Source organism: Pseudonaja textilis, chromosome 2 (assembly GCF_049901715.1).
Source record: "Pseudonaja textilis isolate UNSWEBS1 chromosome 2, rPseTex1.2, whole genome shotgun sequence".
In the NCBI taxonomy this organism is placed as follows: domain Eukaryota; kingdom Metazoa; phylum Chordata; class Lepidosauria; order Squamata; family Elapidae; genus Pseudonaja; species Pseudonaja textilis.
The window spans coordinates 185,835,471-185,860,076 of NC_141991.1; the positions used below are offsets into that span (position 1 = coordinate 185,835,471).

Consider the following 24,606-nt stretch of genomic DNA (forward strand, 5'->3'; position numbering starts at 1 on the left):
AGCATAACCGTAAGGGAAGCATACAACATCCGCTCCGCTGATGGGAGGCTGATTCCCAGACTTGTATTTTTTACTTATAGTATTGGATTGTCCAGGTGCTGGACATTATTGTCCCCAAGCAGCCTTTTTCTGGGGATTGTTCCAAGTTGGGGGGTCTTCATCCAGGTCTACATCATGGGAACACTGCAGAGGTGGGATTCAATTTTTTAAACAACCGGTTCTGTAGGCCTGGATCAGTTGGTGGGCATGGCTTGGTGGTCATGTTATTGGCTGGGCATGGCCAACTCAATATCACTCACATCGAGGCACCATCTGCTTGCCTGGCCTCTCATGACTGTGGGGATGGTGCAACAGTTGTAAGTGTGAAAAATGGTCATAAGTCACTTTTTTTAGTGCCATTGTAACTTTGAATGGTCACTCCACACAAGCAAAGTACCAGCAAAAGAGGGGAAAAAACTCCAGAGACGTTCCTGAGACAGGAAGTTTAGTCCTGCCAAGAATGTAATAAGGGTTAATGGCGAGGCAGTTTCTGTAAGCAACACCAGAATATTTCCTTTCTGCCTTCCTTACAGGATTAGGCCCGTAATTTCTTCTAACAACCAGTTCTCCAAACTGCTTAGAATGTTAACAACTAGTTCTAGCGAATAGGTGCGAACCTGTAGAATCCCACCCCTGGAACACTGTAAAGAAAGCAAAATGATTATCACTTACTGCATCTGCTAATTTAGGCTTTATATGGCACTATCTTTTTATTATTTCCTCCTGTCCTTGTTTCTATAATATTGTATATGATAAATAACAGGAAATAAATTTTGGTGAGATATTAATGACATACGGTGATGTTCAAATAACAGACAAGATAGATGGGACATATTTTATACTTCCTTTTAATTGGCAGACACAGGGATTGCCATTGCTCTTAGAATGGCCCAGTTTTTCACTGAGTTTTGCAATTCTCTGTGTAGTTGTGAATTATTCTGGCCCTGACTTTTATTTCGATCTTGCCAATAAGTTTATTTGATATTTTGTTTTGCTTTGTTATTTTTATTGTGGATTGGGTAAATGGATATCATAAAGATGTGATTTGGATGGGTGGATGGATGGATGAATGGACAAGAGAACTCCATCTCTCTTCTTCAGTCACTATAAAATTCAGGCAAATTGTTAGAACAAATAAATTTTTTATCTTCTGCTTAGCCTATCTTTTAGGGGCATCACTATATTTTTTGACTGCCATTACACAATGTACAGATTGTTTTTGTTCAGTGACCGCCACAGGGTTGAATAAGGAGACTTTTGATCAGTCTTCATGGTTATGGCTATTGCTGCATCATCCCTTCAGTCATGTCATTGCAATTCAGGTGCTTGGCAACCAGCTTGCAATTATGACAGTTGTAACATCCTGCAGTCATGTGATTTGCAAATTTCACTGCTGGTTTCCAACAAGCAAAGTCATTGGGAAGCCAGCAGAAGGTCGCAAATAATGATCATGTGATCACAGGATGTTGCAACTGCATGGGATTCACCTAATGATGCAACTGTCTGCCACAACTGTCCTTGTAAGTTGGTGCAGTCATGTGAGGTCACGCTTTACAACTGTGTTGCTTAGCAATGAAGTTGCCAGCCTAAGTAATTACAGTTAAGCAAGGGCTACCTGTAAATTGTTCTACAAGGCTAAGTAAGTTTTGTTGATTTATTTGCAATGCTGATAAAATAGCAATATTTATAGGATATCTTGCTTCTTTGAACAGAGAAGCCTAGTGCAAATATTCTAAAACCAGTTGCATACAATAATAGTCACGATAAAAATTGTGTATCAGTACTTGGCCCTCTGGATGCATCCTGTGACAGTATGAAACGACATTAAAATATGAGCTGTTGATTCTAGCCATACACCCCCTTTTGCTGTATTGTTTTATGCTTTGTGGGTTAGAAGGCAGATAAAAGCCAAGACATTTTGCTGTTGGTGATGAAAAGATGACATCCCCACCCCACATATACAAATAACAGGCTGTCACCCAACATTGGGCACATAATAGTGTCCTCTGTATTATATTTAAAAGAGTGGAATATTTTAAGATTGTAGAAGTAGACAGTATAACATGCTTTTGCTTCTTCATCACTGGAAGCTTTCAAGAAGAGACCGGACTGCCATTTGTCAGAAATGGTGCAGGGTCTTCTGCTTGGGTGGAGGGATTGGATTAGAAGGTCCTTTCCAACTCTGTTAATCTGTCAAAATCTTTTACTTCTCTGCATCATCATCCACCAGCATCCCCGGATCATTCTGTCCAATAACAGGGCTGGCCCTGGAGAAAGGAAACATGTATGTTGGGTTTTTAGGAATTTACTCAGCCTTGCGGAACAATTTACAGGTAGCCCTTGCTTAACTACAGCATGGTAATAGTTAGGAAGAAACTTTAAACAAGTTGACCCTCAAATTCTTTTTAAAACAGCAGTTCTATTACAAATACGGTTGCATCTTTCAGGTTAGCAATACATATAGGTGGCAAATACACTTGGCTTGTTAATTTGGGGGCTCATTATTATAAAAGTTGTCTTTCAGGTATTGAATTTTGTAGGCCTATGTAGATCCTTTAATGAGCACCGAAGATTTCACAAGAGCCCTGAAACATCTTGAAGAGCTGATTCATTCATTTGGATCTAGAGGTACCAGATGCTTCACTGAAACACAGTTTATAGAATACAAACCCTGGTCATATTCTCTCTACATGTTTGCAAGTTTGTGAATTGAGACTTAGACTGCATTACAAAATAGTAACACGGTTTAATATTTAAATTGTAACCTACTTTGTAACCTTCACAGAGCAATCGATGACGTTCCGTGCAGATGCTGGTGAATCCCTTGAGCTGTGTGTGATCACCAGATTGATCAATTAGTCACCGAGTTCTTCATCAGAGCACCATCTGTCTTACTATTTTAATGTTTCAGGAGTAAAAAGGAAACACCTCTTCAAATTTGGAGACCAAAATTTGCCTTGCTTACAGTCATTCCATCAAATCACGTGTCCCACCTGGACCTGACCTGAGGCTCTTTGAGCAAAATCGCCTTTGAATTTGGCAGTTTGCAACTGGAGCATGACAAATCTCTGGTCACCTTGGGAAAAAGCTAAACTGTTTTTTTTTTTTAAAGTAGCCCTAATCTGGCCAAGCCAGATATTCCTTTTAGGTATTTTGTGTCTGAATGATCTATGATAATGTTAATGAGTTTTGTCGTTTATTTGGATGTACCACTCTGCCAAGGGCAAGGCCTGTGGTTTTAAACAATTGTGTTTGTGTATAAAGCATTTATATATTATTTTTCTGCAGTTTCTAGATATTTTGTTATACAATTATAAGCCATTAACATATCTTTAAAGGTATTTTTATTTTGCTCTACGCTATGGGTTACTTTTCTTTTTACTCCATACACATTTAACCTCTAGCACAAAATTAAGAATTATGGAATTATGTATAACGGGAAAAGCGGTGTTCTTTAAAAAAAGCTCTTAAAATGCAAATCTATGCAATCCACATGCCAAAAGAGCTGCTCTAGTAAGTGAAACTAATGTGCTGTACTTGCTAGCACAATAATCCCAAAATGGGATTGTTCCCATAAAGCAATGCTCTGAGTTCCAACTTTCCAACTCAATAGTAAACAGGATATTATCAGAACAGCTTTTTTTTTTTCCTTAGTAGTCAGACAATATTTGATATAGGAATTGAGAGGCAGCTGTTAAATTCAAATATCTACTTTTGTAAATAAAATTACAAACATTGAGTTGCTAAGTTTAATGGTACTTTCACAGAATATGAAAACAGTTTGAAGAGATGTGAACTTTATCTTCCCTGGCTGAAACATGAACTCATACTAGCCATGACCTCCATCAACTCTATCCAGTGGTGGGAGGCTGCCGGTGTAACAATCGGTTTGGTGATCGCACGCTGCATGTGTGTGAACTGCTTTCTGAAAAAACTTACCTGCTATGTTACTACTGGGGAGTAACACAGCTGAGGAGTGACAATCTGCTCTGCCACATGGATCAGCTGAGAGGATATAGCACAGCACAGAGGCAGTTGGTCGGGCCCACATGATCGCCCAAGTAAACCAGTTCGCTGCCAGCTGATATCCGGAACTAGGGGTTTGCCCGAACTGGTCTGAACTGGTAGAATCCTACACGACTATATCTGTCAGTATTCAATGTGAGGAATGTATGCAAAAAGTCAGGGTTTCATTTCAAAATAATGTTCGTTGATATTGTGTTGGTCGATTGGCCAACTTAACCCAAGGATAACCCTGTGACTATCCATAATTCTTCCCAGACTCGTGAAGATATCTTGCCACTTGAGTGGCACAATAAAAATGCTACTTTTACACAAAACATATTACAAGATGGGGACTTCCAAACTTTTATTTAGCCTGTGGAACCTGTTAGTTAAAAAGAAGGGTGGGGAGGAGTGCCAGAATTCAGGATCAAGAGGCAAAGTAATGACTCTCCAAGAACATAAACACACACTTGGGGAATGGTGGGCTTCTGAATATCAGGAAACCAATCCCTCCACTTCCATTGTACAGGTAGTTCTCAACTTACAACCCGCCAAAATTATGTTAGACCCCCTTCAATGGTATTTATGAACCAAGTTCTGATGGCTGCCTCCTCCATGGTCACAGGACTGCATTTTGAGTGCCTATCAACCGGCCTGCCTTTATGGCCCATTTTTAGTATCCCAGAGTCATGTGACTGTGATTTATGACATTTTTGCCAAAAACAGACATTTACTTCCAGTTTTCAGGAAAAGTGCCCCATGTGGGCATCCTATAGCTTATCTGCCAGGGAAAAGGAAGTCAGAGGTGGTATTCACATCTAAGTCAGAGGTGGTATTCAGCAGGTTCTGACCAGTTCTGGAGAACCAGTAGCAGAAATTTTGAGTAGTTTGGAGAACCAGCAAATACCACCTCTGACTGGAGATTTTACAGTATCCTTCCCCTGCCATGCCCACTAAGCCATGCCCATAGAACCGATAGTAAAAAAATTTGAATCCCACCACTGATTGGGATATTTTACAGAAAGACCATTAAAACAGTTCCAAGTGTGTTCTTACATTTACCATGTAAGTACAATGTTTCAGGGTGGAAAAACGCCTTCAACAATAATCCCCAAAGATGCTTTTTCAAGAGGCAACTGGACTTTCTGGTTTTCCTTTGAAGATATTTCGCTTCTCATCCAAGAGAATGGATGAAATGCAAAACACCTTCAACGGAAAACCAGGAAGTCCAGTTGCCTCTTGAAAAAGCACCTTTGGACTAACCATGACCTGGATGACTAATAATCTCCAAAACTCTCTCTGACCATACATAGTTAAATAATGATGATAAAATCTGGCAATGTCTCAGTCTTACTGAGAATACATTGGCAATGCATAATCCCTTCAAGAACATCTGGAGTGCAAATGAAACCATACAATATGGCTTGCAATATATACATACAAGACTAGCTTCCAATATAAGATCTGGCTGCCACATTGAGAGTTCCTAGGCCAACAATCTGGACCTGTAGTTTGGTGTAGACCTGATAGTTTTTTTAAAGAAACAGCCACATTAAAACTTTGCAATATCAAATTTAAAAAAAAAAAACAGCATATTTCAGAAGATTTAAATTGCATTATAACATAGTTACATTATATACCCACTCAGTGGGATGCCTTTGGAGTAGTTCCATACTCTCTAGTTACAAAAGGCAATGGCACATTTGTTCACTTGAACTACAGCTTAGAATAAATGATGTATGGTAGGGCTGCTTCTTGTTTCTTTTTTATATTACAGGCTGGGTGGGGGGGAGGGTGTGGGTCTTTGCCATTTCATTAATCCAGAGATGGAGTTCAATTTATTTATCAGAATCTACAGTCTACACCATAACAAAGTGGATAAATGAGGTGGCTTGGACAAGAGGAAAAAGATCAACTGATCACTGTACTGGTGTTCAAAAAAATTATGAAGTATTGGGGTTCAATCAGGTTGTGTAAGGTTCCTTTATAACTCTATTTATACTCAAGGTGATTATATCCACAGAAATGTTGCTACAGTGGTGTGCCTTTTAGATGACTGTTTGGCAAAGGATTTTATTGTTAATACTCTATTCAGGAAAAATGCATTGTATTGCAAATTATCTTTGATGTTTATGACTGGACAGCGCTTTTGGTGAACACCATGGAAATAAGTAATGCCATGTTTGTCTCTTTCTCCATTCCCATTTGCAGCTCTGGAAAAACCATTACTGCACCCTGATGCTTTAGAGACAGAGCTACAAGATCTTGAAAGGGGAGCATCTTTTTGTGATTGAAACCAATTTATCAATCGCTTTCTTTTTTTCTACGGTAGCAATACACGGTTAACAATATAGCCAGCGACTAAGAGTCACCTTTTGATCACATTAAATCGGATTTTATACTAGATTAAAACGATGCAAGCCGTGAGCCAAAAAAAGGGAAACCCTTGAAATAGATGAAAACGGCGGCGCAACTCGGCCTAATTATATTCTAAGCTAGTGCTACAGAATGGTTACACCTGGCAACACACACAAAGTGGCCAGCGGCTTGCACACCGTGCCGCACATCTGGACCTCCCTGATCAAAAGAGCCACTAAAGAGAAGGTGCAAAACCGCAGGCTTTATGAGACGGGATTTAAAGCAATTTTTGCCCGAGCCGCAAGCAATGCCAGAGTTTAGTTTTATTCCTCGAAAAGCAGGATTTCCAAGCTTCCATCTTTTCATCCTCTCTCTCTCTTCCTCCTTCCCTCCCCTTTTCTGTTCCACGAAATTAAAAAATAAAAAAAAAATAAAACAGAAAGTAGGGCAGCTTTAAGTGGGCCGTCTTGCAACCCAGGAGTTTGCACAGCACCTTACGGCCCCCTCCTGTTGCTGCTGCTGCGGTTGTCATGGTGCCTTCCTTTGCAATCGCCGCGCCGGAGCTCGGCTGGGTTGGCGGACGTCGAGCGTCTAGTCTCCGGAGGAGAGGAAGGAAGGGGGGAACCTTGGCGTCGAGCCTCTCGATGCCTGGGCAGGATTAAGTTTCACGGTCGCCTGCGCGTGTGTACCCTACAGCTTTTCTTCGCTTTCTTTGCTCTGAAGTAACGGCCCGGAGAGAAGTGTGTGTGTGCGTGTGGAGAGGAGGAGGAGGAGGCGGCGGCGGCAACAGCAATCCGGGGCTTCGCCTCAAAAGCTAAGCCATTGCCCTCCGTTCACACACGCCCTGAGGTGCGGGACTCCACAGCTCCATTGGGGGAAAGGGAGGCCAGCCGGGCTCCGGGGAGGGGAGGGGGCGCCTCCGCCTCCGTTGCTTCTTGGAATGCAGAAGCGGCATGGAAGCTCCGCCCGGGGCGAGCCTTCTCATCGCCCCGCGCTCGCTTTTGTTCCCGCCGGCTGCTGCTGCTGCTGCTGCTGCTGCTGGTGAGGCGTTTTGCCAGCCCTGATTGTTGTGTTTGTTACTCTTGCGAGGTGTGAGTGTGTGTGTGTGTGGTATTTCCAGGAGGGAGGGGGAAGCGCCCTCTCTCTCCCTCCGGAAAGGCTGAGGGAATATGGAGTGGTGGGGGAAGCCTTCGGAGCCCTTCCCGGCTTATTAGCAGATAGACCGCTCCGCTTTAAGGTTTAGCGGCGGGGGCAGCGGAAGAGAGGGCCGGCCGAGGCTTTTCTCTGGGGAGGGGGCGTCGTAACGCCGGGGGAGGGCATCCACCCCTCCTCATCATGCCCGCGGCGGAGGCGGGTCCGGAGGAGGCCGGCGTAGTAGCTTTGCTGGCGCGGACAAAAAGGGGAGGTTTAGGCCGCCTGTTGCTTCTTCTGAGGAAGCTGGCTGGGCTGGCCGAGTTCCAGCAACGGGGTCTCTGACGTTTGTGTGTATATGGGTTGGAGTGTGTGTTCGCAAGGGGAGGGGTAAACCGGGGCCTCGCCGAACTGAGGGAGGATCCGAGGGGGATGCTCCTTGGTTTTGCTTCGGTGCCTGTCTTCAGGAAGAAAGTGGATGTCAACAAAAAGGGCCGGTCGAGTTGGATTCATTTTATTAGGGGTGGTGTGTGTGTGTAGGGATTTTTGTATTAATACTGTATGACACCCCCTCCCCCCCCAGCTTCTTCTCTCCAACTTGGCCGTTTATATATGAACCCACCCCCGCTCCTACCCGTCTCTTGCAACTTTATGCTTCCGAAACCCTGGTGTGGGGTAGAGTCTTGGTAATGCTTGAGCAGGGGTGGGTGTTTGTGTTGTGTGTGTTTATGGGTGGATCAGCTTGTTTTAAGCAGGTCACAAAAGTGGAAAAGAAGTTGTTATGGCTGAGAAAGGGAGGGGGAGATCTGCTCTGGGTTGCATGCGCACTTCGGTGGGTTGGAATCAATTATGCAGATTAAAAAGAGCATCCTCCTTTCGGCGGGGAGCTTTTTCATAGTTTCTTTTCTGTAAAGTAACTGGGGAAAGGGAATAAATGGAGAACGGCATCTTTGAACTTCAGTGCATTAAAAATGGAGGAGAAGCAGTACAGTAAAGACTGAGCCTGTTGATTCCTATGTTTACCATCGCTAGAAATAATGATAAGATGCATTTCTCATTCTTTTTTCTTCAACAAGTAGCTGTAGGTGGAGTTGGGTTTTTCTGCAATAATTGAGAGTAGATAATCAAGAAACTGATAATTACTCCAGATGTAATCGGAGTAGAATAGAGGGATTTTTTTTGTATACAATTGTAGAGTGACAAACATTAGGCAGATCTGCTGTATCTGCACTCCATATTAATCCAAAATAGCAAACATTCTGGGATCTCATTACTGTGAAATATACTTCATTAGTCATTGTTTGAATTATTAATTGAAAGGGTGGGGAAACAGGTCTAAATAGTAGGACTACACTGAATTAAGACATTATGAATTGTTAAATAATCTTGATCATGCACTCTTTATTTTCTTGGCAAGCCCCTTAACCTTTTAATTTCAAACTCTTGGCTAAAAATATTCTCCACCATTTAACTATTCCTTGGATAGTTCCACAGTCCATTGACTTGGATTCATTGATTTAAAAATACTTGTTAAATTCAGCAGAGAAACATAGATAATCTAGGCGAAACTATATTTCAGTGTGTCAGTATATCTTTCTGCCTATAGTAAGTACAGAAAGAAGAGGTGAAACTTGTTTGTATGCAGTAGTTGAATTTTCATGATATGCAATGTATAATTGTCAGTGAAATTATAGAATAAGCATATTTTAATGCTGTGCTATGGAGATCACTAGAACATTAAAGCATTTCTTAGAAATAGGGTGCCACTTGTTTGTTTTTAAGACATGGATTTAGAAAAAATAGAGTATCAAATAATTTGAATTTTTTTTTCATAATATAGAGCCTTTAAATATTTTTATAAAATAGATATAAGTTTCAAATTAAGTACATAGATTTTTTATGTATCAATGCATTTTATATTGGCATAATAGAAATAACTAACATATTAAACATATTGCATTAAAGCAGCATGTCTTAAGAGACATATTTTGTTAACATTTACAAATAACAAATAGACTTTCAGTATGACTTGGCTATAAAGCTCTCTTCTATTTTCTTTACAAGGTAGAACCCATTTAAAAAAATACTTAGTAATCAAATTCAATGCACTCACTAAAATAAATGTCAGCATATTAGTGGATTTTAGTATATATTTGTTCTTTTTTTGCAAATGGCAAAACTATGCAGTGAAATTACAGGCATGATGATGGATAACCCAATAAATTAAGCTACAGAATTTAGTTCATTGGGATCTCGATGTTTATGCTGGTTCACTGTAGTGCAGTGGTGGGATTCAATTTTTTTTTACTACCGGTTCTGTGGGCATGGCTTAGTGGGCATGGCAGGGGAAGGATGCTGTAAAATCTCCAGTCAGAGGTGGTATTTGGTGGTTCTCTGAACTACTCAAAATTTCCTCTACCGGTTCTCCAGAACTGGTCAGAACCTGCTGAACACCACCTCTGCTGTAGTGGCATATTTTGTGTTACTGCACAGGCTTTCACCATCTTTTTTGCTCTTCCAATGTAAGATCACAGATTGGGTTATAAAAGATCCAGGCAAAAAAACAAAAAGAAATTTAACTTGGAAGTAAATTAAATTATAAGTAGGTATTTTCAGGCAGATAATATGTCAATATTGATATAAATAGGACACTTTGATTACATGGTGGCTTTCTATAGGCATTCCTGCATTTCCAAAAGCTATTGTATCCAGATTGTGTTCTTTGTTGTCCATTGGGTGTAAATGGGAACTCTTGTATTTTGCAGACTAGTTGCACCCTTTTAAAGGAAGATAGGAGAGATTTGTATGTTGCCTTGGTGGTTTTTAGCATGTTAGAAGCAGAGGTGGTATTCAGCAGGTTCTGACCAGTTCTGGAGAACCAGTAGCGGAAATTTTGAGTAGTTCAGAGAATCGGCAAATACCACCTCTGACTGGACCCGCCCCCATCTATTCTCTGCCTCCTGAGTCCCAGCTGATCGACTGGGTCTTCTTTGGTTGCCCTGCACAGGATAATTGAGCTGGAAAGCAGCTTTGTAGGGTGAGGAAGAAATGGGATTTTGTAGGAACATTCCTCCAAGAATGGGATAGGAATAGAGATTTTGCAGTATCCTTCCCCTGCCACACCCACCATGCTATGCCCACCAAGCCACACCCACAGAACCGGTAGTAAAAATTTTTTGAATCCCACAACTGGTTAGAAGAAAGTGTAAAAATTAATAATGTTAGTGATAAAAATATGGACCTTTACAAAGGCCGCTTAGAATGGCTTGCTATAAAAGGCTAGCATAACTATCATAACTTTTTTTTTCAGATGGAGAATGTTTGTATTTAGAAAGCAAATACAATTCCATTAAGACAGCCAAAATAACATTTTCAGCAATGGTATCTTTTTCTAATATGAACATTGTCTTAAAATTAATCCAATTTTGAAATGACATTACATTCTCACCACTACATTTTCTCATTAGTATGATATATTGCATTTTGCTAAATTCCTTTTGTTGCTATTTTCTTTTTAACGCAGTCAAATAAGTACATGCATTTATTGTCCTAAAATGTCACAGTTTAATGCAGGGGTGTCCAACCTTTCACCTTCCCTGGGCCACATTAGAAGATGAAAATTTGGTTTGGGCCGCACATAAAATAAAATAACAGTAACGATACCTGACCATCCAAAAAACCATAGAAACCATCCATAGAAAACATAGTTAACATATTAAATTTATTTGGAAATGAAGTTAGTGAGATGTTTTTATTATGTATTATTTATTAAAAATTATTTATTTTTTATCACGGTTTTGTTATCATGGTTTTTTTATCACGGTTTTTTTTAATCACGGTTTATTTTCCAGCCAAATTTTGCGGGGGAGGGGGGAAGCTTGCCCGCCTTGCGCCTACCTTTCCTCCTGCAAATGGCCCGGCTGGATGAGGCAGGACTGGAAGGCAGAAGCAGCAGTGGCGGGACAGAAGCGGCGGCGGTGGCGGGGAAGAAGCAGCGGTGGTGGGGCAGCAGCAGCAGAAGTGGCAGCGGGGCAGAAGCGGCGGTAGGGGCAGAAGCAGCAGCGGTGGCGGGGGCAGAAGCGGCGGCGATGGCGGGGCAGAAGCGGCGGCGGCGGGGGCAGAAGCGGCGGCAGGGGAAGCGGCGGCAGGGGCAGAAGCGGCGGTGGGGGCAGAAGCGGGGGCGGGGGGGCAGAAGCAGCGGGGGGGCAGAAGCGGGGGCGGTGGCGGCGGCAGCAAAAGCAGGAGGTGGCGCTCTGACGGCGCTCGCCTTTTCTGTTGCTGCTTGGCCTGGCGCTTGCCTCGCCCCGCCCCTGCCTCTCCTCCTCCTCCTCGCTGGCTCTGGCACGAAGGTTGGGGTGGGCACTGGGCCGCATTACGAGGCGACTTGGGCCGCATGCGGCCCCTGGGCCGCGGGTTGGACAAGCCTGGTTTAATGCTTTGTCCCAAATCAGACCCAGGATGTTCAACAGTGCTTCAGACACACAAAAAGCAGGGCTAGACAAGTTACTGACATTGTTTCTTTTCCCAGTTCCCATATACATGCTTATAGCTCCAGCAAGGACTCCCTTGATGTCAGTGGTTGTTAAGTTGTTAGCCACAAGTGGCATGGTGTTTAGAAGTGCTGGGGATCATTGCGATTCTTCCATGGCTAAATAGCCTGGGCAACAGAGATGAAAGTTGCCAATCCACTGTACTTGCCTGAAGGATAAGCACTCTTCTGACTCTTCAGTTGGCTCTACCAAGTTATTCTTCAAAAGCCCTCTAAGCCTCCCACTCCTCAGAAACTCCTGGCCACTGAAGTGATAAGAGTAAAAAGATAAAAACACCTGGAAAACAGCATTCTGGAACTCTTCAACTTGATCATAATGTAGGAAGAAGGAAATTGTCCCACACCTTCTGCCTTTTTCCTCCAGACTCTCACCATGGAGATTGAGGGTCACTCAAGCTGCTATCAGAAAGGGAAGAGGCAAGCAATCGAATGGAGAAGAACCCAATTGTCACCTCTTATCACACCTGATTCAGACACCTCCCTTCAGGACCAGAGAGATAAGGAAGAAGGTGAATGGTCCCTAAGAGAAGAAAAAAGACTAATAGCTAATGCTCTAATTTATTAGGCTTAAAAAAAGCCTAATAAATTTTGTAAGAAAGTCTATAAGATATAATTGAGAATAGGAGAAAACAAAAGGCTTGTCCTTAATCTAAAACGTTACACAGCAAGATCAGTAGTTTATCAAACTATCGTACATCTTCAATTTCCTCAGCTGTAGCTGAACCCTGGCCCAAAACACTCTCACTCTAGAAGAAGCAAAGTTTCCAAAACAAATCATATCAGCCTAAGCTTCAGTTTGGGGAAGAATGCCTTCCACTAACACCCAGAGTAAATATGCAGGCAACAACAGCAATCGTTACAACCTGCAAGAGGCTAATGAAACTTATCTATCTCTGAACTGTCATAATGATGCATGTTTCTTAAACACAGTCTCAAAGTGCCATGTCATAAATCCACCAGCCTATATCAATATTACTGTGCCTCATTCCTCATTCACTCACAAGGCAACAAAACGTCCTGAAGGCTTAAATCAGCTTTTATCTGTACAAGTGATTGGAGAAATTCCCAAAGATGAGACATTCTTGGGCTGATATTCCATATTCTTCATTGTTCCTAAGAAGAGCACAGAATGTTATAACATCCTGGATCTGAAGTGAGTGACATCAAATCAGGGGTGTCAAACTCATGTCATCATGGTGTCGTGAGGTATCAGGACTCCCCCCCCCCCCTTTGCTAAACTGGGCGTGGGTGTGGCCAGTGGGTGATGCATCTGGTCCCCGGTCCGGGAGTTTGACAGCCTTGCAAGTTAGGATGGAAACTCAGAAATTCATCATAAAGTGATAAAAGCGCCCCCCGCCCCATGATCCAGCCTCACAGGTTACACAAGAATCCTGACTACTGATTTCAAGTCACTTTTTCAAATACCAGTAGCATACTAGCAGTTCACCATTTGTTCATGGTTCTTCCATTTGATTTGTCTTCAATTCCCAGTGAATTCACAAGGATGATGATGATTGCAGTAGCTCACTTAGATCCAGGGGAATATATATAACTAGGTGACTTGCTCATTCTGTTGTTCAAATAGGGAGAGACATCTGAAATCACCTGGGCTTCCCAAGGATACTGGCATTTAATCTACAGAAATAGGAGCGTCATTCAACCAGTGCATAACTTAAAGCAGCTAAATGTTGTTATCCAGCGGCTGTTTGTTTCTGCTTTTTGAATCAGATGCCCCATCTTTATGACTTAATAATTTCCAGTACCTGATGAGGTGATAGACTCAACGGCATGGATGGAATTCCACTCCTCTCCTCTCTATGTGATGCTTTTTTCTTCCAGAACAAAGATTCAAAGATTCATTGAGGAGCTCCCTCAGATGGTGCCTCTTGAAAGCGTTATCCAAGGATAGGGATGTGGTCCTCTTGCTAGATCCAGGTCACAACTCATGCTTGTGGACATGCTCAAAGGCCATTTTTAAAGCAGTGTAGCCTTGGTTCTAGGACAGTGGCTCCCAACCTTTTGGGCACCAGGGATTGGTTCCATGGGGAGAGGTTTTTCCACAGACCAGAGGGGCGTCCTTTCGCGTGCTGCCTGCATCCTGTGGATGGGGCTTGGCTTGTTTGCGCAGCCTGGTTTCTGGCATGCTGCAGACTGGTGCCAGTCCACGAACCAGGGTTGTTGATCCCTGGTTTAGGAGATAAGCCTTCTCTGTTGCTGTGCCTGCCCTTTAGAAAGAGTCCACTAACCTTTTGTTAAGTTGAGAAGACCTAGTTTCCTCTACATTGGAGCAAGATAGTGAAAGAGCCCATTTTGTTTAAAGAAATGGTATTTGCTTTGGCTGTGTATTAGTCATGTTTTGTTATATTGGTTTGTATTGTGTTTAATGTTTGACCTAATTGCTGTTTTAAATTTATGTATAGTTTTTTTGCCCCGAGTTGCAGGTTGTGAGTGGAATTAATTCTTAAAATAAATAAATAATTAAAAAGCAATTTTGCGTTATCACTTGTATGTGTATATGTTTTCTCTAGATTGCAAATGCAAAACAAATAATGAACTTTTAAAAACTTAATATTTTTATTCATATATTTTCATTGAATTACAAACACAGTATTTTTAGCTGAAGAGAACATGTTTTAAATCAAATAATAGCATATAATTGTGCTCATACCTACTCATGTTCACATAAGCCATGAAAACACAAATTTAATAGACCCAGAACTGAATCAGCCAGAAGCTGAAGTCTCAAACCTTCTTATGAAAACAATACAGTGCAAATGTAATTATCTGATGGTGAAAGAGATGCATTGATGGAGCCAGATGTATTTCCTGAGGGCAGCAAGTTGGATAAAAAAAGAGCACAAATAATTCAGACTTGTGTGTTGGCCTTACACATCTTGGCTCTGTAAATTATAGATGATCTCAGTTGCTAAGTAGAGAAACACCTGTCAATGTGGCAGTTCCCATGGTAGTCATGGCTGAGGTCATAGTAAGTCCTCAGCTAAGGACTTGCAGTTTGGTTAAATACTAATCAATAGCCAATGAAGATGATACAAAACAAACGTTAAATATTGTATGTTAAATATCTATCACAAACTAGTGCCGTTTATTTGTAGCATGTAACACCATTACTCTGCAAGTTGCATTGGCTTCCAGTGTGCTTCTGGGTATAATTCAAGGTGCTGGTTGTTACCTTTAAAAGACTTAATGGCTTGGGACTGAGTTACTCCCTAATTTTCTCTCCCAAATTGTCTCACCCCCATCTTACCCATCCTGGCAGGGTGCCATTGGCTAAGAAATACCAACTTGTCAGGGCAAAGAAGCAGAGCTTTTTCTTCCTTGTCACCTGCCCTTTGAAAATCATCCCTCCTGAGATTAGATTGGTCCCATCCCTGCTGATCTTCCACCAGGCCTTGAAAAGTTGGTTTTGTACCTGAATCCTGGCTGTGTAGTTAATTGGTTGAATGATGCTTGGCTGCTCTTGGGTTTTCATGTTTTGCATTTTATTATAAGCCACCTAGAGTCACATAGGTGAGACAGACAGCTATGTAAAATACATACGTACATATGTACATATATACATTATCTCAGTGATTGCCAGAACCCTCTTTTTTTTTAGTAGGAACATATTAGACATTTGTTTTCCCAGCATTTCCTAGCTGTTGTAAAATTAGCACTCTGCGTACAAGAAGCTTCCTTACATACCTCATGAGGAGAAGCTGCTCTTTTGTGATATCCAATGAACCTCTTAGCCTGTATATCAGTGTTAGCTTTAGCAAGCCTTGAAAGTTCCTAACAGCTCTGAGGTAAAGCTTATTATGGTACTGGCTATCTTTGGCATTGCATGTTGGTTAATCTGATGCTATGAGCTTATAGTTTCTGAGGTATTTATCTAAAAAGGATTTACGAAATAGGACTGTTGATGATGAACACATGAAAATTTTCATTGGAGATTATATCTGCAGAGACATAGCTGGTAGACGAGATTAGAGGTGCATGTTACCTTTTTGATGAAATGATGAATGTGGAGTAAAATAGTTAAAATAGTATGTGGTAGATAACAGACCTTTAAAATCCAGGGGATTAGTCAGCTGAAGGCTCACAGCTGTTCTGGGCTAAGAGCCTCTTGGTACGAAAACATTTTTTATCTTGACGATAACAGTTTGCTTCTCATAGGTGTATCATAGTTTCAGATATTAATGAGATTTATGTTTTGGGGGGGAATCACTAATATTTTTATGAAAAATAGCAACCACTAATATTAAAAAAAAAATTGCACAGAGGCTAAGATTCAGAAAAAGTAACTACATAGCTTTTCTTTTCCACTTCTGTTTTCTTAATGTCTTTCTTTTTCTGCCCTCTTTTCCTCGTAGAGGAGATACTGTTTCATTTAATAAGAATAAACAGGAGCCATTGTTAAAGTTTTCTGTGTTAAAATAGCAATGATATTGCTATGACACAAAAAAGTGTATATGTTGTGAATAAAGTTTTCTGTAGTTCACTGTATTGTGAAATTTTTACTTATTATAATGTATTTCTACCAGAATTAAAATTGACTTGTAATTGCAATGGATTCCTTTCAGTCTTTGAATATTTTTTCAGAGTGATCGATACAATTGAGATCATTTTTATAATATTTATTTAAAATTGTTTATCTCCTTTCTCTCAATTCTTTTTTAGGAAGACCTTAATTAATTAACATCTGGTGAAGTGGGAATTAAGCAAAAGCCATGTTGGAAACAATTGGTAAGATATAGTAATAAACTTCATTTAGAAATACTAAATATATTTGATGTACTTAGAATTAAGTATATACTAAATAGACTTATCAGTTTCATTCTCAAGTTGAAGAATCATGTTAATTTAACTATTGATCTTTCTAACATAAGAAAAGATAAAGGAGTATCCCTCAATAAATAAATCATTGAGGATCTAAAAGAGGAAAAGCAGAGCGGATGTACAATGTCCCCAGCATATCACTGTGACACAGAATGATGTATTTGTGTCCTGAATGTAAATCATGCTATTGGTATGATACCATTGTCATCAATGACTCATCATTTGTCTTTTTCTTAAGTCCTCACTTGTGTGTCATGATAGCATGTCAGATATGATTTATTTAACCGTGTGAACAATTCTATATGGGTTTGGGCAATGATCCATGCATGCATGGACACCCAAAGCAGCTTAGGTGTGGGTTGCACTTGCATTAATTTAATTAATTGCATAAATTAAAAGAATAAAAGCAGCATTGCAATACAAACTACACATCCCTTTTGCATTGGAGTACAAAATCGTTCTGCGTGTACAAAGAAAAAAGAAAAAAAAAGCAGGACTTGTTTTGTGATGCTCTATTGCTGCTTTCATTCTCCAGATGTTGCTGCTGTATGCATATTCAAGGGGGAGCAGATCACCTCCCTCTTGCCCAGTATTGGCTCTAATGTTCTCCTGATGCAAAATATCAACCCAAATCCTCCTAGATGGATGCTGGAATGCAAAAGAATCAAATTGAGTTGGCTTACAAATAGAACAAGCATAAGACCCTGTGTTTAAGACTTTCTTTCAGATTTTGTTTGGTTTTCATTATAATTTAAAACAGTCATTGTAAACAGTCGTTTAATGTGTTGCCTGGGCTTTGTGAGATGATCACAATTTATGGAATTTATCTCCAAAGCATTTTTCAACATCGCTGAGCATCTTGGGAGTTTGGCTCATGATTTTTATATTTGTAATGATTGCTACCACATAATGTAATAAACGTGGTAAAGATAGTATGTCACAGTGAATGTTTCCCCCCGCCGCCCCAGATATTCACCGAGCCCTCCAGGCAGTAGAACGTCTGCAAGCAAAATTACGAGAACGTGGTGATTCAGCAAATGAGGAGAAATTAAGTTTACTAAAATCAGTACTGCAGAGTCCTTTATTCAATCAAATCCTCAACTTACAAACTTCTCTTCCACAGTCACGAGATCAGGTAGGACAGGACCATCAGGAGGGACAAAAGAAAATGCTGATAAATCTTTCCCAGATCTCTTCATATGATAACTGTGAATAATTAACAAATGTATGTTGAATATTTAAACAAAATGCTACATTTAGTAATGAAACTCATTTGAGCTTCAGTAAATTCAGGTTAGCAGTTTTTTTTTTTTAAAGAGAACAGATGGGTATTTTACAATATGAATGTTGCTAATGTCAATATGCATTCATAATGTACAGTGATTAAAAATAATACTTCTACTAAAATGAGGATAATCTTATTAATTAATCAGGCTGTCTTGCTAAACACAACCTATTTTTAAAAAGATGAAAATAATATTCTTAAAACACATAAGAAGTAAGCATGGTTGGAAGTAATACTGCTGATTAAACTTGCATATAATTGTATTCTTAACCGTAATAAGCAAAAACATAGCTTGGTTAACAATCTAATATTAGAAAAGATAATTTGAATTTGGGTATTTGTAGATTTTACTGTTGTTCCATTTTTGAAGTTCCCTCTCTGAATTTGGGAATGTATGCTGAATAGACCATACATTAAATAACCAATTACATATGCATCATAATTTTCTGATCCTATGCATGGACTATGTTCTAATCTAAGTCATGATTATTCCACTCATGGTTGGCATATGTCTGAATCAGCCAGAATATAGTCTTGCTAGACCAAAATGCTTATGGCATATAATAATGTTGATTGCTTTATTCTACCTTTGTTTTTCCTGCCTTTAATTTCCTCTGTAGTGATCTTGCAAATGTTTGTCTCCTTGTATATAGATATAAGATAACCACATCATTGTAAAGACTGGCTATGCTTGCATGATATGATACATATGGTTAATTTAAACATGGCTTTCTCAATTGCCCAAATTTTACAGGATTGCATGACAGGCAGAAATGTAAAGTAACCAGACAGGCTAGATTCAAATAACACACCAAGCTAAAATGTGGTTGTCTAGTATATATAGAAACCCAGTTGCAGAGAGCTATGGTATCATTAATTGTTCCCTGGGGTCCTTGGTGCTCTCTGAGTTTTCTTGAAGACATTTCATTATCTAACTAGGTAACAACATCAATACTAAAAGGGAGAGGGGTTTGCACTCTCTTTATATACTTGTTCTGTTTCCTTCTTTTCTTAGTATGACAACTAGAAACATTTGCTTTTTATTTTTGAGTGCAAATTATGGTTAATATGGTTCATATAATTCATGTTTTATGAGTTCGGTTTGTACATTAATAAGCCATTTTTTAAAATCGTTTTGTTGAAGAAGGGACATGGTTTGCATATTAATCAAACCCCAAAATAGTTTTGCTCATCAGGCCAGGACTGTTCTTTAATCCAGTATTTTGTTTCTCATAGTGGCCAATCTCCACAGCAGATTGAGATAGGACCCCCTCTTACCATTGTTTCTCTGCAGGTGACATTAGCGGTCATGCTGCCCTTGATTTGGAGGTAACACTGAGTCTTCAAGGCTAGAGATACGTTCTCTATAAATGCATCTAATCTTTTAATGCTACTCAAGTTTGTGGCCATGACAACTTGTGGTAACGAATTCCACATGTTAATTACAGTATATAGTGGTTTTTGAGTGAGTTAACACTTCATGCAAAGCCAAAACCAAACCTCTTACGCTTTAGTGATTTGTGTAAACTAGGACTCAACGTGACACGTTGAAGTTAGTGGTGGTTATTGTCAGCCACAAATTGTGTGAGCATTGTGCATTGTATGAGCTCAGATTAGCTAGTTCAAAAAACAGAGAGGGGAAAGTGATAAGACAAAGAGGACACACATTAAATGATTAACTCTTCATACTCTACTGATTCCTAGAGGACAATAGGTCTCAAAGTATCAAGGAGTCAGTGTCCATTGGATTTAGTCCTCCAACATTTTAAAACATAATGGTTTAGCTAACAGTTTAAATTTTTTATTTGACCTTATGTCAACTGTGAGGATGTTAAAATTAGCACTGAAGTTTTGAAAGAGAACACATTAGGAGAAAAAGAAAGCTAATCTGAATTCCTGTTCTTCACATAATAATGTAGCTGCAACACCCACCTAGAATGTGCTGAAAAGTGAATGGAATGCAGTTATTAGAAATGTGAATTGCTGCATGCCTCTGTATAATTGAATACTTTACAAAGCCTTCAATGTCTATCATATATGGGAAGAAAGTGTAAATGTGATCTTTCTTCCTGCCCTATGTTTTTTCTTTCTCTCTTCTCAACTTTCAACTAAAATTCAGAGTTTAAAAAACAAATGCCACCAACTTTGATTTTTTTAGCCTAAACTGCTTACATAATATAAATGCAACTGAAGTAGATTTTTTAAAAAATAGATAAATTACAAACTAAGTACTGAAGCGTCATCCGATTGCAGTGGAAGTTTAAATATAATGCCAAAATGTATGCTTTTATCATATAAAGTAGCATCAGAGACATTCTTTTATTTGTTCCCTGCCAAATTGTGCCAATATTGCAGATGCTATCTATAGTAAAAGGAAAGGTGATTGTAGCAAATTAGCATAAGGCAATTTATAGAATAAAGCAATGCTTTTATATGGAACATACCTGTCCATGGACCAGCTTGTGAGCCACCTGCAACGTGCCATTTCCTGCCAGCTTTCCTCTTACTCTTGTTGTTGGAAGCCAGATGGAAGTTGTAAGGGACTCACAATCTTTGCTTAACGACAGTAATGTGAAGTGTCAAGATTGCCGTAGCTATGCAATGTAGTCACATGATATCTTGCTTTACAACTGCGTAGCTTAGTGGCTGAGATTTTGGCCCTGATTACCAAGGTTAACACGGGCTACCTGTGGTTCTTTGTCTTCATACAGCTGCAAAAGCTTGTGAGTACTTTAGGATAGGAAACGGTGAACCACTCTTGAAGGGCTAATTCTTAGCTAAGGTTCCCTTGGAAGACAATTGAGGAAGTAAGATTCATAGAACACAATGGATCCAGTCATAGTTTATGTTGACCGACTGAAATCAGCAGGACATTATAGTCATTGATTTTATTGCATCTGGATCCATGCAGGAAGATATTAGAAAAAATCTAGCGAATCAGTAAGCATATTTTAGACAAAAATATTTTTAAAACAATTAGTCCTTTTTAATAATTTAAACAATACAGCCAAAAGACGAACAGAGGTAGATGCAAGCATTTCGTATTGACTCATCAGTATCTACATTACATATTTTAAACATGTAATTATTATTAAATGTTTTTCTCCGTCACATGAAGCTGTTACACTATATCCTATATTAAATTATTGTTAAATTGATAGTGTATTTATGATGTATATTTTTGCTGTTATTAATTCATTCCATTGCTCTTGGCTCTTCATAGACCAACCCGTAATGTTTCTTTCCCCAATACAGTATTTGTCAGTAATATTTTGTATGAGAGCCAGTTCGATTACAGGTGGTGACATTGATATTAGTGATACATTTAAATTTAGTTAAAGATACCAGGCTGTGAATTGGAAGACGATGAGTTCTAATCCTCCACTAGGCACAAAATCAGTTTGACTTGGAACCAGTCACTTTCTCTCAGCCCCAGAAAAAGAGCAATGAGCAATGAAATCACATGAGTTGCCACGAAAGTGCAGGGAATTGTCAGGAGTCAAGATTGACTTAAATTCACAAAACAAAACATCTTCTACACTTGAGAACTTGTAAGATCAAGCTTGTTCCAACATTGATAATAGTTATCTTGACTTCTGTTGACCTTTTTTCTTAACTTGCTTGGGTTTTTCAAAGCATCACATATTTCTTTGTGTTGAGTACCCCAAATATCTGATGTTCCATTTAATTATTAATGCTTGCAGATGGGATATTACTTTGTTTCGCATTAAATTATTTGTTCTTCATGTGATCCTGAAGATCCTCCTTATAAGATCTCAAGTATTTCTCCATCACAACTAAAAAACATTTCTTTTTAATTCCAGATTTCTAATGATTTGACTTGTCACTGGTAGATTGTTTTTTTAAGATAACCCATAAATCAATCAAAGCCTCTTTCTGTTTCAATTATTGTAGGCTATTTTCTCTAGCTGCAAAATTTCATAGGAGCTATTAGCCACTTTGTCTGATATTATATTTCATGCTAAATCAAACCTTTTTGTACATGAAAGTCACTTACTTTAATTAGTTTTAAAAACAATGATCGTTAGAGTGGAGTAGAGTGGAGCTATCAATTAGTACAGATGAACTAGTAGTCAATAATACATCAAAAGTCTGCCATAGTATGTACTAAAGCCTTTTAAAAACCTAATTAAATCTTAACCGTTTTGAATGGAACGAGTATGAATTAAGATTCTATTCTTTTCTTTTGTAACTAGTCTCAAGATATAACAGGAAGCCTTCCCTTTGCCTTTTCAATTTTTGAGAGACAGCAGTGTTTCTTTCTTAATCAGTTTCTTTCTTTACGTTAGGAGTCATTCTTTCCCTACAGAAAGGAGAGAATAATCTGTTAGATGAGCTTCAAGGACAATGAATGACAAAAGCACAAAACCTGATTTGCTCCTTAATGAAATAGTCTGCCATCTAGCTTCATAGTCTATCTCAGGGGTATTAAACCCGCGGCGTCATGTTGTCGTCATGTGACGTATCGCAACTTTCCCCCCTTGCTAAAATGGGGGTGGGCGTGGCCAGCCTGTGACGCATCCGGCAGACCTCACTTAACAGCTGTCTCGCTGATCAACATCAATTTTGGGCTCGGTTGTGGTCATAAGTTGAGGACTACCTGAATATACTATTATTATTTTGTGCTCTTGTGAGGATGTAGATGGTCCCTGTAAGCTGTATGTAACCGAACTATCCCTGACACTGAAGTAACTCTGTAATTCCTGTCAAATAATTAAATCCAAAGGATTGTTTACAGTACTGTTTGTTTTTATGATTTTGTTGACGTGTCATATGTTCCAGTGGTTATTGTTTTTTTATTGGCTTTGTTCTTTTGTACTGTTAACTTCATTTTTTGTGATCTTAAATTAAATTTAAAAAAGTTATATACAACTTTCAGGTGAACCTTGCACCTTCCATCTCCTCATCTGGTGAGCATCTGCAACTTTCCCATCATGGTAGTGTTGTGGGCTCCTCACTACACAATGACTCCTACTTGATGGCTCAAGAGAACAGTAACCCTTCTAATGGGCTAGGAATTGTTCTCCAGTCGATCACTGCTCAGATTAATGGGAAGCCTTCAAACGATGAATTTGAATTACTGATCAGAAATATGGCACAGGTAAATTTTATTTAAGTTAAATCTCAGTTACATGATTGGAAACATCTAACTGTTTTTTTCCCAAAGTCCTTTTCTTTATCTTCATGTCCTCTCTTACGTTAACAATAATTTTCTCTATTATTAAGTAGGAAACTCAATTTCTCTTCATATTATTACAATCAGGGATAGTGTTTCCATATATCACCTTGTAGGGGAAATGGGTGGCATAACATTTAATAAAGAAATAATAAGTAAAATTAAATAAAATCTGCAGAGGCAGCAGGGTTGAGTGGGTTGACATAACCTCCTCCTGTCACCCCCCATTTGTAGAAGACGCCCATTTATAGTTGAGAACATCCTATATGCATGTAGGGTTTCCAAACGATCAATGATCCTGGTTTTCTTAACCATAGCGCCTTGCCAAAGACACGTTTTCATGTTTATACTGGATGTGCATTGCTTGATTGTTTTCTTTCTTCATTAATATACAAATATGAAAATTAAGTGAACCTTTTGGAATCAGTGCTTTTGAGTTTATTTCGAAGTGGTTTGTTTTTCAATTGTTTTTGCTACTAGGGTCGACTTGTTGAGACAATTGAACTTCTAAAACCTCCAAGTGGTGGGCTTGGCTTTAGTGTAGTTGGTCTGAAGAGTGAATATAGAGGCGAACTTGGCATATTTGTGCAGGAGATTCAAGATGGAAGTGTGGCACAAAGGTGAGTTTGCATGTAAACTATACATTGAAAGAGATATATAAATGCCAGCTTTCAAATGGATTGTAAATGTAATATTTAAAGTTTTAGATGTATCCTTTTAATAATTACTTTTATGAAATGCATGAATTAGTAAATGTGTTTGGTTTGAGCTCAAAGGATGACATCTCCCTAGACATTCCACAAAACATTTTGAATTGCATACATTTTAATGAAGCAAATGTTGAACCAGTTTAATTGCCATTCAAACAAAACTCAATATACTTTGAGGGTTTCCATCACAGGAAATAATTCTTCTCTTTTTAAATCCAAGATTCATAAGAAATAGGTAGGACTCTGCTGAATGCTATCAGTGAGCCAACTTTGGGAAGAATTGGCCCCTGGGGGCAGGGAGACTTTATTTATCTACTTTCTATTTATTTGAAGCATTTGCTTTTTCCTTGTCCTTGCTGTCTCCTTTAAATCCAAGCATTTTTTTTTATTGATGAAAGAAATTTGACGAAAGGTTACTAATATGGTGTGCTTTCTGTTTCTCTCTTTAAATGCACAGTATGCAATACTGAGCATCAAATACTCAGCATGTCAACCA

General features: G+C 39.3%; 1 protein-coding gene across 16 annotated transcripts in view; it reads left to right on the forward strand.

Annotated features, from left to right (window-relative positions):
- Window positions 1–7,170: 7,170 nt before the first annotated feature.
- The window catches only part of MPDZ (multiple PDZ domain crumbs cell polarity complex component), a 93,534-nt gene continuing 76,098 nt past the window's right edge, over window positions 7,171–24,606 (forward strand). For 11 of the 16 annotated variants that reach the window (XM_087926614.1, XM_087926620.1, XM_087926623.1 and 8 more), the window contains exons 1-5: window positions 7,171–7,251; window positions 16,760–16,825; window positions 17,887–18,053; window positions 23,104–23,325; window positions 23,881–24,020. In XM_087926614.1, the coding sequence (XP_087782740.1) occupies window positions 16,810–16,825; window positions 17,887–18,053; window positions 23,104–23,325; window positions 23,881–24,020 (545 nt within the window). In that variant the 5' untranslated portion in view covers window positions 7,171–7,251; window positions 16,760–16,809. Of the gene's footprint in view, window positions 7,252–7,798; window positions 8,031–13,953; window positions 16,209–16,759; window positions 16,826–17,886; window positions 18,054–23,103; window positions 23,326–23,880; window positions 24,021–24,606 lie in introns of those variants that run through there. The other 5 variants (XM_087926618.1, XM_087926617.1, XM_087926615.1 and 2 more) reach the window with 5 other exon arrangements.